This window comes from Egretta garzetta, unplaced genomic scaffold (assembly GCF_000687185.1).
Source record: "Egretta garzetta isolate BGI_Z169 unplaced genomic scaffold, ASM68718v1 scaffold15, whole genome shotgun sequence".
Classification (NCBI taxonomy): domain Eukaryota; kingdom Metazoa; phylum Chordata; class Aves; order Pelecaniformes; family Ardeidae; genus Egretta; species Egretta garzetta.
In genome coordinates, this window is record NW_009259798.1 from 1097940 (window position 1) to 1112604 (window position 14665).

A 14665-nucleotide genomic window follows, 5' to 3' on the forward strand; every position below is an offset into this window, starting at 1 on the left:
GGCGGCCCGGGTGGCAGCTGAGGAGGTGTCTGTCGCTGAGGGTCGCGCGAAACCGTGTGGGCGCAGCCGCATGGTGAGGTGGCGGAGAGATCGGCCCCCGTCCTCCCCGAACCGTCTCCCCTTCGCCAGAGGGCACAGAGGCAGCTCAGCGCTCGGGGGCTGGGAGCGTACACAACGGCGGATGAGTGACGGGTGGTACACACAGGGCGAGAGGGTGGCCTGGCACCCTGAAGAAGTCGCAAAAAAATGGGTGAAAACCCCGTTCCCACAGCTGCCCATTGACTTGGGAAAGCCCGTCTATCATGGCTAGAAGCCACAATTTTTAGTTTATTAATGGCCTTTTCTTAAATGTAACTGAAATAGTACAAGCGTGAGGTCTCTCGGCCTAGCAGTGCAGTTGCCTCCAGGAAAGCAAGAAGCGATGTGCTGATGCCGATAGGAATCCATTGGTATGCAGCACAGCTCTTCCACCCGTCCAGCCAACACTGGCCAATGTGAAACAGAGGGAAGTCTTGAGTGAAGGCTTCACGTTAGGAGGTGCAGTAAACTACCAGGTGAGCTTGTGCGGTAGACTACTTGTTAAATCGTTGTGGTTTAGTGCCCTGCCCGCCTCTTTTACGTTACAGCTTTCTGTAGAGTTTTTTTTCTTACAAAATAACTGTAACCTTAATTGTTCTAAACGATGCGGTGAAGGAGGCCCCAAAGGAATATACTGCTCTTATCTGTAAAACTGCTCAAGAATCCTGGGTCTCTTGAGAGAAAACTGCAGGTTATTCATTGTACTTTATTAAATATTTTTTATAATTATTGTGTATCATACGTCTAAACCATGCTGCGATCAGTAATTTACCCTCAACACAAAAATTTCACCAGTTCAAGTACATGAAAGATGAAATACCTTGTCCAATGTCATGCTGACAGTCCAGAACGTGCCTGGAGTAGTGGCTAGGTTTAGTGATTTACATAGCCATTTAAGTTCACGGTTAATGCTAATTGGTAGTAGCAGGAAAATGGAGGTAAGTGTAATTATCTGAAAACATCCGTTGTTTCTCTTACTGAATTGCAGACCACACTCTGTACTTACGTTTTAGCTTGTGGTAAGGTCTTTTGTCTGCATTTAAAGAGACTGGTTAATAGGTACAAATAAGTGGTTTTAATTAGATTTCTTTACTCCGTGACAGGCAATTACAATTGTGGTAGCATCTGCAGCTTCAGAAGCCATAGCACAATGTTTTTGTAGTAAAGCAAAGAGCACTGCTTTCAGAGAAGGAAAAAAAAAACACCAAACCCAACTTTTCCCAATTAGTTCTGAATCAGTCCCTTAAATCTAAACCTGCAAATTATATATACATGTGAGTAACATTATAGGAGTGCAGTGCCTCTAGGCTCAGTGCAGTCTGCATTATGCTATACATATGTATGTATGTATATAAAGACTAAGCTCATTTTATCTGATTTAGTAAGGAGACATATACCTACGCACAAATCTTTGGAAATCTTAACCTAAATATTCTCGAATGAAACCACGAAAGAGCTGCTTTAGAAGAGGCTGATAGCTAATTCTGAATCATAGTCTAGTCACAAGAAATGATTCTGGTGCATCTATATAAATCCATGGAGGTGGCGTTACTGAGACTTCCATGGAGTATTTGCAGCAAATAATCGACCTACTGAATGAACTCCTTACTTCCAATTAACAAAACGCATGAGAACAAGCTAATGATATCATAGCATAAATGTCAGTTGGTTGTAAAACACAGCCCTTAATTTTCTGATAATTTTTATTCTTTTTTTCAATGTATGTGTCTGTGCAATGCTCAGAAAATACAAAAATGTGCTTCCCTGCCTGACTCCTAGGATCTTAGGAGTTCATACTTAAAAGATACATTTGTCTATACCGTAAATCACAGTATCATTATAAATGGTTTGCGTCTATGGCATTAAGTTACATAATTACATTTTTCACAAGTTCCCCCTGGAGAAATGTGGTGGGTTTGGAAGATGTTATTGTGCTCTTATTTAGGAAGGTGTCTGTTAGGGAAGACGACATCAAAGAAATAAACCTTGAAAGTAGTCACAAAATAATAGTCCCTTTGTAGTAGTGGGGGAGATTGGTTACATGAAGGAACAAAAGGGGTCCTGCCCCACAGAGCTTAAGATCTACGTTTGCCATTAAAAATGAAGCATACAAATGTTGGTTGAGAAGAAAGTAACAGGAAAGTAAGCAATTTCTGCCAGAGAAAAAGTAGCTTGTCTTTGATATCTGCTGTAAAATGTATGGTAAGGGCTTTCACGGGCACTGCAGTAAAACTAGGTCTTCTGCTTTTCCTTTTTTTTTTTTGAAAGAAGATTTCATTACGTCTGTTTTCAGAGAACTTCCTGCCTGTGTGAGAATACTATGTTGTGTGTGGGAAGATGAAGCCTTGGCTGGCGACAGGTAGCATTCCGCATCACGTTGACACAGTAACAGTGCAATTAGTCCTGAAAGTTAAACCATCCTGTGAGAAAGAAGGCTGCTGAGTGATACAGAGAAGCTAATGTACCCAGACTAGTGAATCTACTAAACTTCACGTAAGTTGGACAGTTTTCAATGAACATTACCTACTTTCCTACTGTTTTAAATATTTGCATATAGGTGAACAAGAAGTGGTACTTCCGCAAGGAAATTGTTTCCACCAAAGGCTGTCAGCCAAAATGCAGGAGGATGTGTTGATTTAAATAATTCCTGGAGACTGGCTTGGCATTGCATTAACTTCTTCTGATGTTCCATGATTCAGTTTTTATGGTACCATAACTGCTTATAGTTCTTAGGTATAAAAATAATCACAAAGGCATCTCTCAGCCCTGCAGCAATTACTTAATCTGTCAGAATGATGTGACATAGCTGTAACAAACACTGGAGGTTTCCTGTAAACTTTGTTTAGTTGAATGGCAATTTAAGATATTCAGATGTTTACAATACCAGTCTTCCCATACGACATTATACATTTTGCCATCCCTTCAAATATTCGGTACTGCACAGTAAGCCTCACATGCATCCGCTGTTTTCTGAACTAATATAATCTTTAATTAGCCAGTTCTGCTATATTAGTAATTTAGTGCCCAATGTGATTCCTGTTAATATTAGTAGGAATTCTTCATGATGAATTGACGGCTCAAGTAACATTTGGTTCTCTACTTATTAGGAAAAATTTAAATACCTTTATACAGTCTAGCTACAGGATAGCTAAAATCTCCCTTTGGCTCACTTTGGCTTTAGATTTTTTTACTTGTTCTTTGTTTTGGTCTTAGAGCTGCTCAGAGAGCAACTTTCTTTCCTCTAAGCACTTAAGTTTTGTAAATTCCATGATGAGGAAATGCATCGCTGTCTCTTGAAAACATAGACCCATGTTCAGCTCACACCATTTTGTTTTTCAATTATAACACTAAGTCTGTTAACAATATCAGAGCTTGTAAAGAAGGACGAGTGAAAGCTCACTTTACTGTTCAGCTGTAAATATCAACCCCCAGGTACAGATCTTAGAAATGATAATTTCCTCACTAAAGGAACTTCCTACTTTCATGGCAAGGACAAACCAACTGACTTCAACAAGAAGTTGTTACTCTTGTAAAAAGTGAGTTGCCTTATCAAAGCAAATGCTACTCTAAAATTCTTTATGGGGAAACAGTACAAACTGACAGTGCATTTCAAAGTGTAATAACTAGTGACATGCAATTGGGGTATCGATGTCATTCTGATGATTGAAAAGTTTGGGGAATAGAAGCCCTTTTTTCAGAACTGAAATAAAAGCAATGAACTTCAAAGCTAAGTTATGAGTTTAAGAACAGTTGTTTTGAGCTTAATTAGATATTTACCAGACTATGAAAAATACGGTGGATGGGAGAGGCTAGTGATAACCTTGCAAGGAACCTACTACTATAAAACAGTAGTAAGGAACTAACAAGTCTGCCTGTTTTATTGATTTAACGATTAAAAAAAGCACATTCATATTAAACGGATATGAATAAATGTACAGTGAATACATCATTTAGTTTAATTTCCTGTCATACTGTAACAGCAGGGCATGGCAATAACTGCTGTTAACAAGTTTCTCAGGTTTCTGGGCTGTCTTCGTATTGTGTCTCTTTGGCTGAAAGGGGAGACCTGACTTTTCTCGATATCTGATGTTACATGTTCTCAAACTGATCCGTGCTGCTTAGAGAGCTCAGTTCCCAAGGCTCCTCCTACTTGCCCTAGGTGAGTGCAACAAGATAGGACTAAGGCCCTTCTTTATTTGGATTAATTGTTTCTGAAATAATAAGACGCCTTATTCATCCCAGAGTTGCTTAAGAGTTGCTTTTAGGGCCAAGATGAGCTTCCAGAGGAAAGTGAGTTTATTCTAAGAGCAAAGGTTGACGTGTAGGAGGGGGTACAAAGTAAATAGCAAAAATGCAATTTAAAATTAAGCTTACCAAATAAGTTTTCCCTTCAGTTGCTTCAGGTTCACAGTTAGCTTAAGGGAGAGAAAGGGAGGACTGTGGAATTTTCTTTTTCTGTCCCCCAGGACTGGCTTGCCCTAAATAGCTTTCTCAGTCCATATGGTCAATGCTACTTAGTTCGGGATGGTTCTCCCTGTTCTTATGAATTATCATGTTCAATCCTGATTGTATTTCTGTTCAGTAAGAAGTAGGAATTTTTCCTTGAGGGGTTTTGTCCTTGTGCATTCATTTGAGCTTAAATTACCCTCCTATTTTTAGAACATTTTGTAAGTTTTTGTCATGTCTTCGGTGTCCGTGCATCTTACTAGCTTTGTTGTCTGCCATTCATTTTAAATTCTTTATAAAAAATGCATGTATCACCATAAAGGATACGGTTAGTTGTATGACAGTTAATTCCCACCCTCCTCATCATTCCCGCTGTCTCCTTGTCCACACACAGTTTTGAGGCTCCTGCTCTTAAAATTTCCTCCCTTTGCTATTTCCAACTCCAGCAGTGTCAGGCAGCACAGCTTGAGGTACTTCCTCTTTGCCAGCCAGTAAGTTATGCCAGTCTGCTTAGTGGCCAAAACTGGTGGCATGTGTCAGAATTGGGGTGAGTGTCAGGTAATGAATGGGAAGTAGGTACTGGGAATGCTAGACCTGTCAGACACAGCCTGGAGCAGCCCAGTGCAATTGAACTCGTCACTGAGTCAGAGCCTGAATGTTTCTGCAGTTGTTCCAGGACCCACTCGCTTCCCCACTCATGCCTTTCTCTTCCTGGGTACAACAAGCAAGAAACTCTTGCTGTCTGTTCCGGCGAGTGAGTCTTCGCTTTTCAGAGCAGCAGGGCAGGGAAAGCTTTGCTCAATTTGGAGATCATAGAATCATAGAATGTTTTGGGTTGGAAGGGACCCCTAGAGGTCATCTAGTCCAACCTCCCTGCATTGAGCAGGGACACTGCTAGCTACATCAGGTTGCTCAGAGCCCCGTCCAACCTGGCCTTGAATGTTTCCAGGGATGGGGCCTCCACTACCTCTCTGGGCAACCTGTTCCAGTGTTTCACCACCCTCATTGTAAAAAAGTTCTTCCTTATGTCTAGTCTAAACCTACCCTGTTTTAGTTTAAAACCATTACCCCTTGTCCTGTCACAGCTGGCCGTCTTTCCTATAGGCTCCCTTTAAGTACTGAAAGGCCGCAATAAGGTCTCCCCACAGCCTTCTCTTCTCCAGGCTGAACAACCCCAACTCTCTCAGCCTGTTCTCATAAGATCTAGAGACCTGAGAAGAAATGAACCTAGAGCCTCACACCAGTCAGCCACCAAGCATAAAAATACTTCACTGAGATTTAATTTTGTTAGTTGCGTCTTAGCTTGATGTCCCATTTGCTAAGTGTCTCTCTTCAATGTGAGCCTTGTCCAAACACAAATTTGCGAGATATAATAATGTAGTTTTCCCCACAACACACCCAAAGCTTTAGCGAGTAACATTCTAGGCACAGTAGCCAAAGATGCATGTTAGTATTCAAGATCCTGAGAGTTACTCAAGTCAAATACAAGCTCAGATTGATGTTCCATTTATATAAATGGTGGTTTTTGCATAAGCAAAGCCATGAGTTTGTTCAGCCATTTAGTCAAACAGCAGTGTGTGAACTTGAAACACTCTAGGATATAAATTTACTTTTCAGAAAACCTATTTAAGAAACTGAAGAAGCATTTTAGTAAATTGAGTATGCTACTCTATGTATATATAAATTCATTTTTTTTCCTTGTCAATTCAGTTAAATTTTTATCACATTAGATATATTTGTCCTGCTGTATTTTATACAGTGCTTCATTCTTTTGACGCCCTAAACTGTATGTGAGAGCAGAGTTTGTCCTCCCGATTTTTGAAATTGATATTTATGATGTTCGTATACTTAACATGTTTCTAAACTGTACTTTCATTGGGGGGGATATTTAGGGCCATGAAAGATTAAACAGCCTGAATGAAGTGGCAGCATTCCATCTCTTGCTTTAAGTTGATAGCACCTTCATCACTTCCATGAAGATTAAGATACATGTCTACATATAACAAAAACTGTTCATAACATCAACTTGCCATACTCTCTTATGAAGATCAGAATAGTCCATTTCATAACATTTTGTCTACATAGCATTCTTGTAGAGAGCAAATCTGTCTGACATGTTGCTGCTTGTTTTGTTTCATCCTGCTCTTAGTTTTGACATTTTTATTGACAAATTATGATTACATTGACTTTCAATGAGGAATTGTGAGTACTAAAGATTTCATAGGAGGACTGGCTGTATTTCCATGTCTTGTTTAAATGTGAAGTACAATTGCAAAATTGAGAGAACAATGAAGAGCTTAACTGTTCTTGGTTTTCTTCTAAATGTACCATATTAAAGTGAAATTCCACAAAAGAATGTAGAACAGACAGGCAATTTAACAATATGTATTTATGCTGTGGAAATCACTACAAGAGAATAGAAGCCATTTTAAGGGTACTTTCAAAAATACCAGCAATGGTAGACACAGTTTAAAATTACAAGGGATATAAATCTTTAAGCCTTGGACTTTTAATTATTAAGCTAAGCAATTCTTACCTGTTCGGTGGAAGAAACTTTTGTGTAGGTTATTATGTAATTGACTTCTCAGACTTTTTGCACCTTTTTTGAAAGATGCTAGAGAGAGAGAGAGGATGCAAGGCCACTGCTCTGATTCCCTGATGCTGTAAAGTTGTTCCTTCTCTTCCTAACTGGACCTGCTTCCGTTAGAGAGCTGTTGTGTATGTGTGTGCATGTGTGTGTGTGTGTGTGTATATATATATATATTATGTATAGTGTATGTATATAACATTGCAGGGGACCCTTGAAGCTGATTGGAGCCCCATTCCTGTAATGCTCCAGTTGAGTTAATATCATGAACTGTATGACTGATGTTCTCGGGGCTGATCTCCCTGCTGTTTTAAACAGGAAGCTCTTCCAGTATTGCTTCAGTTCAGTGAACAAGGCTACTTCCTTAACAATACAATAACAGGAATTTGATCAGAAACTTCAAAATTCAGTTCTTGAAGGTGTGAAGATGGTTGCTTTCATTCTTGCGTTATTTCCAGTATTTAGGTATAAAAGTTATACTTTTTGTTTGGAAAAAAATACTCTCCTCATATTCTTTTCATGAGGAGGATTGGCATAAATAAATCATAACAATCATAAAGAATGATTGTTAAAACACTGTTCCAGATTTGTGAGAGGTTTGTCATTATTCTTAACTTTCCCTAGGCTAGATTTATGTTGCCAATATCACAATATGATTCTGCAGGAAAATGCCCTCCGCTACCTCTAACGGTTTTTCATCTTTTAATATCCATACACGGTTCACCAGTAAGAACAGTAGTTTTAGACAGATACTGCTCAGGTGCAGGTTCCTCAAGAGGCAACCCTCAGTCACTGCCTGCATTCATTTGCTCCTTCTCATACAGATACAAGAAATATTACAGTTAAATAAAACTGAATTATTTAGACTGCAGAACTAAATTATTTGCCTCGGTTTTTACTGGTAAGGTTTGCTTTAAGGGGCCCAGGCCGTGGAGATCAGTGGAAAAGTCTCCATCAAGGAGGATCAAGTTAGGAAACATTTAAACAAATAGAGCGTACACAAGTCTGTAGGATTTGGTGGGATTCATCCATGCATGCAGTGCTGCTTTCAATTTTGTCTGGAAGGTCATAGCAATCAGAGGAGATACCTGGGGACTGAAAGAAAGCAAATACCACACCTGTCTTCCAGAAGGGCAAGAAGGAGAATCCAGGGAACTACAAGCCTGTCAGCCTCATCTCAGTCCCTGGGAGGGTAATAGAGCAAATCCGTATGGAAGCTATTTTCAGCTATATCATGGACAAGATGATTAGTTGTCAGCATGGATATATGTGGGGGAAATCATGCCTGACCAATCTGATAGGCTTCTGTGATGAAACAACTGGTTTGCCGATGAGGGGAGAGGAGTGCGTGTTGTTTAGCTTGACTTTAGCAAGGCTTTCAACATTGTCTCCCACAACATCCACACAGGCAAACTAATGAAGTACAGACGAGGTAAATGAACAGTGAGGTGGAGTGAAAATGGGCTGAACTGTTGGGCTCAAAGGGTTGGGCTGGGCACCAAGTCCAGCTGGAGCCCAGCCACTAGTGCAGTAGCATGGAGGTTGATACTGGAACCAGTACTGTTTAACCTCTTCGTTACAGACCTGGATGATGGGGACAAAGTGCACCCTCAGCAAGTTTGCAGACAATACAGAGTTGACAGGGAGTGGTTGATAGGCCAGATGGATGTACTGCCATTCAGAGGGACCTCAACAGGCTGGAGAAATGGGCCAACTCCTGTTCACAAACCTCATAAAGTTTAGCAAAGAGAAATGCCAAGTCCTGCAGTGGGTGAGGATTAACACAGTGCACTAGTACATATTGAGGGCTGGAAAGCAGCTTTGCAGAAAACGACGCAGGGCTCCCGGTGGACAAAAAGCTGCCCATGAGCCAGCAATTTGTGCTTACAGCAAAGAAGGCCAACAACATCCCGGGCATTGCCAGCAGGTCAAGGGAAGTGATTCTTCTTCTCTGGTGCGGCACTGGTGAGACTGCACCTCAAGGGCTGTGTCCAGTTCTGGGCTCCCCAGCATAAGAGAGACATGCACATAATGGAGCAAGTTCAGTGAAGGGTCCCAAAGATAATTGAGAGAATGGAGCGTGTGTCATACAAGGAGAGGCTGAGAGAGCTGGAATTGTTTAGCCTGGAGGAGAGTCGGCTTTGGAGATCTTATCAATGTGTGTAAATACCTAAAGGGAGGTAGTAAAAGACAACAGAACCAGCATCTTGTCACTGCTTCCCAGAAAGGGCAAGTGGCAATGGGCACAAATTGAAAGACAGGAAATTCCACTTAAATATAAGGAATAACTTCTTTGCAGTGAAGTTGGTCAAACACTGAAGAGGTTTCCCAGAGGGGCTGTGGAGTCTTCAGCCTTGGATGTCCTTGAAACCCAAGTGGATAACATCCTGAGCAACCTGCTGTAGTTGCCCTGTCTTTGAGCAGAGTGGGGCCTGAACTAGACAATCTGATGAGGCCCCTTTGTGCCTCAACTATTACTGTTCTGTGATTATCAAATTAGGGTAGCCAGAAAGGTTTGAGATAAATTCCGTCATTTATAAATGGGGCATAAGAGCAGTAAGGAGCCAGGTACAGCCTCCAGTTACATTGTTGGCCAGGTGTTTCTATTCAAGAATACAGAATTTGTGCGTATCAGGAGTGAGATACATAAAAATGGACAAATGTTTGCAGAACAGACTTCAACAGTTCCTTTTGGCACTCTATGTTAAGTTGCTAATAGACATCCTCCAGATTGGAATTTCCAATTGTAGAGAGACCTTTGACTGAAAAAGTAATTTAAAATCCTTTTCAATTTCTATTGAAATCTGTTAATTCAGGGAGCCTGCTGGGAAACCCTATGGTTCAACCATGCACAGGCTTGTATTTTTAATGTGTATTTGAAGAACTCAATTAAACTTCCAACTCCAAGAAACTGCAAATTGTGACTTTTGTGTATATGTGCAACAATGTCACTAAATACAGGGGAAACAGCATAAAGATGCTTCTCTCCACCCTTGTACTGAATCATTGTTTAGTAGCTCACATATACTTTCTGACTTCTGGGATTGTCTGGGCTGATGCCATGTTTTGGATATTGCTAGGGCTGGTACTAGGGTAAGTCACTCCTTTTCCTGCAGTTTATTCCAAGCCGTGGTTATACCTACTCTGGGTTAAGTTCTTTTCCCTTTTCTTCTTTTTTTTGTGTCCTTTATTTCCCTTCCCATCTCCTTGCAGGGCATGGCACAGCACATACCTGGAAACACACCACACTTAAGCTTCAGGTTCTCCCTTTGATGAGAGATTCTACAGCTGTTCTTCACCAATTCAGACATTTCTCTTGGATCCATGTCATCAGCTGGGCGACCCTTAGCAGAGATTCAGCAACTTCCCTTTTCTCTCATGACAGGCTCCAATAGTCTCTTTTTGGCCAATGTGCAATTAGTCTGTCAGAACAACTGCAAAGGCTTTCCCTTTTCTCTTCAGTAACAGATGGGTGCTTGCGTGTTTGGGAAAGAAGATAAAGGCTGGACCTGTATTTCTCAGCCATCTGCTTCCTTGACAAACTCTTTCTTTAAACTGTGTTATGGAAGAGGACTAGCAGGGTCTCCAGTACGATGGTTCTACATAAACAAATAAAAAAGCATGGTTCTTGCTCTAGAATTTTACAGTAAAAAGAGAGAAATTCCGTGAAAATCAGTTAAATAATTGAGGCTTGACACAGGTATGTAAGTTTAACAAGGATAAAGCTGCATCACATAAGATAGGAAATATTCATCAATTCAGTCTTTGCAATATGTAGTTATTTATCTCATGTATACAATTCCACCCACGGATCCCCAAAAATCTGCCAGAATCTCATCTGTTAAATTTTGCAGCACTATAGAATAGAAACATATGTATGGTTTATACCTGACATGAAAAAGCCTGTTACCAGGTGTGCTTGTGTTGAAGGGATTACAAGGTCTGTGCTGCTTAATCGCATCATTCTCCCACTTGCTGATGTATATACTTGGGTTTGTCCTGCAAGTTGGGAAGTGCAAAACTCTTTTTCTTTTTTAATCCCACGCTGCTTTCTGAAACTTATGCAAAGTTGTCATCCCCATGTGCAAGCTGTGCTGCTTGGAACTTTTGGCTGCAGGTTTCCTATAAGATCCAATAAACCAGCTTTTTCCCTTTGGGAAGGTTGATTTGTGTTTCTTTATTAGCCCAAAGCTAGAGGCTATTTTAATCCTCCAAAGTCTGCACTTTACTGATCTAGATTCAGACTTTCATGCTTACTGCTGTGGAGAAAATTTAAAAAAGGCATGGACCTTCTTTACGTCTGCAAGTCATGTGTTCTTTTTGGGGAACAACACGCAGACATACTCTACAGAGACATTACAGCTCTAAGGAGGAGATAAAGCATGAAGGAAGGAAGCAGTACAGATGTGGAAGATCTAATACATGGCTACATAGCGGGCTTTTCTGAGCAGGATAAATATCATTGCCCACAATGTTCATACCTCTCCCTGCAGACAGAACAATGCTAATGATCCCAGAACCTGAGGAACCTGCCTCAAATCCAAAGTGTCTCAGTCAAGAAATGGTAGAGGCTGGCCACCCTGGACTGGTGTTGGCCAGTCAACTATTAGACTCAATAGATAAACCACGTTATCAGGAACACACCTGGAATATTAGCTAGTTTTTAGAATGTTCTAGGATGCAGATGTCCACTTGATTGAAAGTGGTTTGAAACAGCCAAGTTAACCTCAAAAAGTAGTATTCCTTTGTCCTGCAGGATTAGAAGACTGTTGGGGAACATTCATAAACACCCATTTGGATGAAGGCTCCACTTCAACATGTTCTGAAACTGGGGAGCACTCACCTCCTTGGACAGCTGAAACCTACTGCCACACGTATTGCTCACTCTCACAGTTTAGGGGGAACTGAGCCTGTCATCTTCCGGCATGACCTGAAAGCAACCTCACACAACAAGGGACATGCAGAACATTTTGTTCTTAGTTGCTCAAAGGTAGCAGAGTTCCACAGTCATAAAGCAGTCACATAAACAATGTTGACCTAGGCCAAGAGAGGCTAGTGAAACTGGTGTTGAACATGTTTACTTCCCTGCTCTTTACAGGTGCTTAAATAAGTAATTGCCTGCAACCATGTACAGCATTAAGTTGCAAAATACCTTGCAACACATTGTCCTAATTTCTTGCAGGCCATGTGGTCTATATTTTCTTAAGTGTATAAGCTTTTGGTGTTTGGGGCTGTTGTTCTGCCCAGGGTGTTTTGTCACAGATTAGTTTTTGGACTTTATTAGGAAAGCATTTAATTACTGTGGGGAACAATATGACACGTTTAAACAGAGAACCATACTAAATTGACAAAGCTTACAAGAAAATATTCAAGGAGCCCTGTCAGAATGCTAAGCTGAAGTAAATATACTTTTAAACCATGGGAATGCATGCAAACCAGCCAAAATTCAAACTTCTGAAATGCTAGGACTGGGGCATGAGTTGTGATTTCTCTTTCATTTGAGGTCTTCTTTTTCCTGACGCCTCTTTTATTTGGCATGAACTGAAGAGGTTGCCTTGACCACTATGTGAGGTCACACAAGCATCTCATAAAATGCTCGTCTTTGCCTTTCTCATTCTTTGGGAAGCAATAGACCAGAGATTCAGAGGAGTTTGGGATGCCTGCCTCCAAACTTGGAGGGCAAGCTGTGAGACAAGGACCACGTGTCCTTGTGTCTGTCGGAGCTGTTTCTCAGAGCCCTGGCAGAAGTGCCAATGCTGGGACTTGCACACGCTCTGCATGAGTTCCTGAATCAGCGTTTGCGGCCCTTCATCACTGAACCAATGGTCAAAGTGTTTCTGGTCCACCTCCGCCAAAGGATTTCTCTTTCAAGAACCCTGCCAGGGTTTGCAATTCCCACATGCCTGCAATAACTTCTGCAATTTTTTGCCTCTTAATTTGGGTATAGAGGTGCATTTTCTCTTGGCCTGATGCAATGGTGACCAGTATTCTTTTTCAGATAGCAAGACATGGATTTTCAATGTGAGAATTAATTACTGCTGCATTACAGGATCACGGTTTACAGATCTAATTTTCCTTTGTGCCATTTCACCTCTGAGCTCAGCAGTTCTCAGAGGTTTCTGGTAAAATGTATCAAGGTGACAACAGACCATATTGCAAGAAAGTGGGGTTTATTTGTTCCTTTGTTTAAATCACTTTTATAAGCTTACTGACTTCCAATGGGAAGTGATTTGCCTCTCAGCATTAACGTGGCTAAACAGACAATTAGAGTCTCAGTCTTGGGACTGTTTGACTTTCTCACAGCCTGGGCAACCCACTGGGGATATTAATATCTTAGAGATCCCTGAATGGGGAAGAGAGGCCATCTCCAAGGCCAGCATGGCCCGAGCATTCTCTTCAGGCCGTGCAAAGTTTTTAAAAAGCCTTATGAACGCACAACTTGTAAGTAAAACGAGAGGTATTCTCCGCTTGAACACAAGTTGCACTATTAATTGACCAAACCCATTGCCTAAAATGCTTTCTCCCTTAAATATTGCCAGTATCTGGATCTGGAATAGCGCCAATCTGAAGTAACTACTTTTTGAATGATCCCTGCCAACCCAGCCTTCCCACAAGGAGAGCTTATCTGCCACAGCAGAGGGAGAAGTAGTGAGTGGTTTTCAGTTTATCACCAGGATCTCCCATGGTGCAGCTCTACCACTGTGAATGCTCAGAGGAGCCCTTGCTAAAAAGCATTGGCTGCTGCACTGCCTGGGATGGCTTCCACCTAAAATGGACCAGCAGTATGGGCCTCTGGTGACTTTAAACATTAACAAATGTCACCCAGTAAAGCAGACCCACAATTGAAAAGCTAAATCACAACTTAACTTTGCTAAAACTTTTGTTAGACTAATTCACAAGCACTATGCTTATGCAGATGATGATGATGATTAGTAAAGTACAGGTTGCAGCATTTCCCACACACCACAAACCATCTTTGCTTAGGGGACAACCCTCTATGAAAACAAATGTCATTAATGTAAATGAACCCCAAAGAAAGAAGTTTAAGCAAATGGTTGACTTAACAGTTCTGCAGCATTGGTGCTATTACATGACTTTGGGTTGGGTCACTGAGACAGTGTTGGAGAAGCTGCTCTGCCATTCTCATGGGTTCTGAAACAGCAGACCCATTAAGGATGCCTCACTGTGAAGAAATTGGCCAAGTATCCGAGGCAATTTCTTTCAGGGCAAAAATATTGGGCTAGATAGTTTACTTTGCAGATCATTGTGCCACACCTGGTTGGAGGCAGCAAAGTAATGCAGCACAAGCCATCAGCTGCTTCTGAAAGTTATTTTCCATGTGAGTTGACCGTACTTGTCTGCAAATGCTGTGGCCAACACAAAACCAGTCTTGTTTTGCTATTTGAATATTATGCACATAACTGCCTATTTTAGAATACTTTAACCTTTGTGTGGTAATTGCTGAAATGTGATTTATTACATAATTTAAAAAAACCCAAACACTATGGCAATTCAAAGTGATACAATACAATTGCTCAGTTTATATATATATAT

The 14665-nt window shown here is 41.0% G+C and overlaps 1 protein-coding gene across 1 annotated transcript in view; it reads right to left on the bottom strand.

Moving 5' to 3' along the window:
- Positions 1–14665, bottom strand: part of MBOAT2 (membrane bound O-acyltransferase domain containing 2) — a 109493-nt gene that overhangs the window by 93707 nt on the left and 1121 nt on the right. Inside the window, exon 2 of the mRNA XM_009639784.2 lies at positions 54–227. Within this exon, the coding sequence (XP_009638079.1) occupies positions 54–227 (174 nt within the window). The remainder of the gene's footprint in view (positions 1–53; positions 228–14665) is intronic.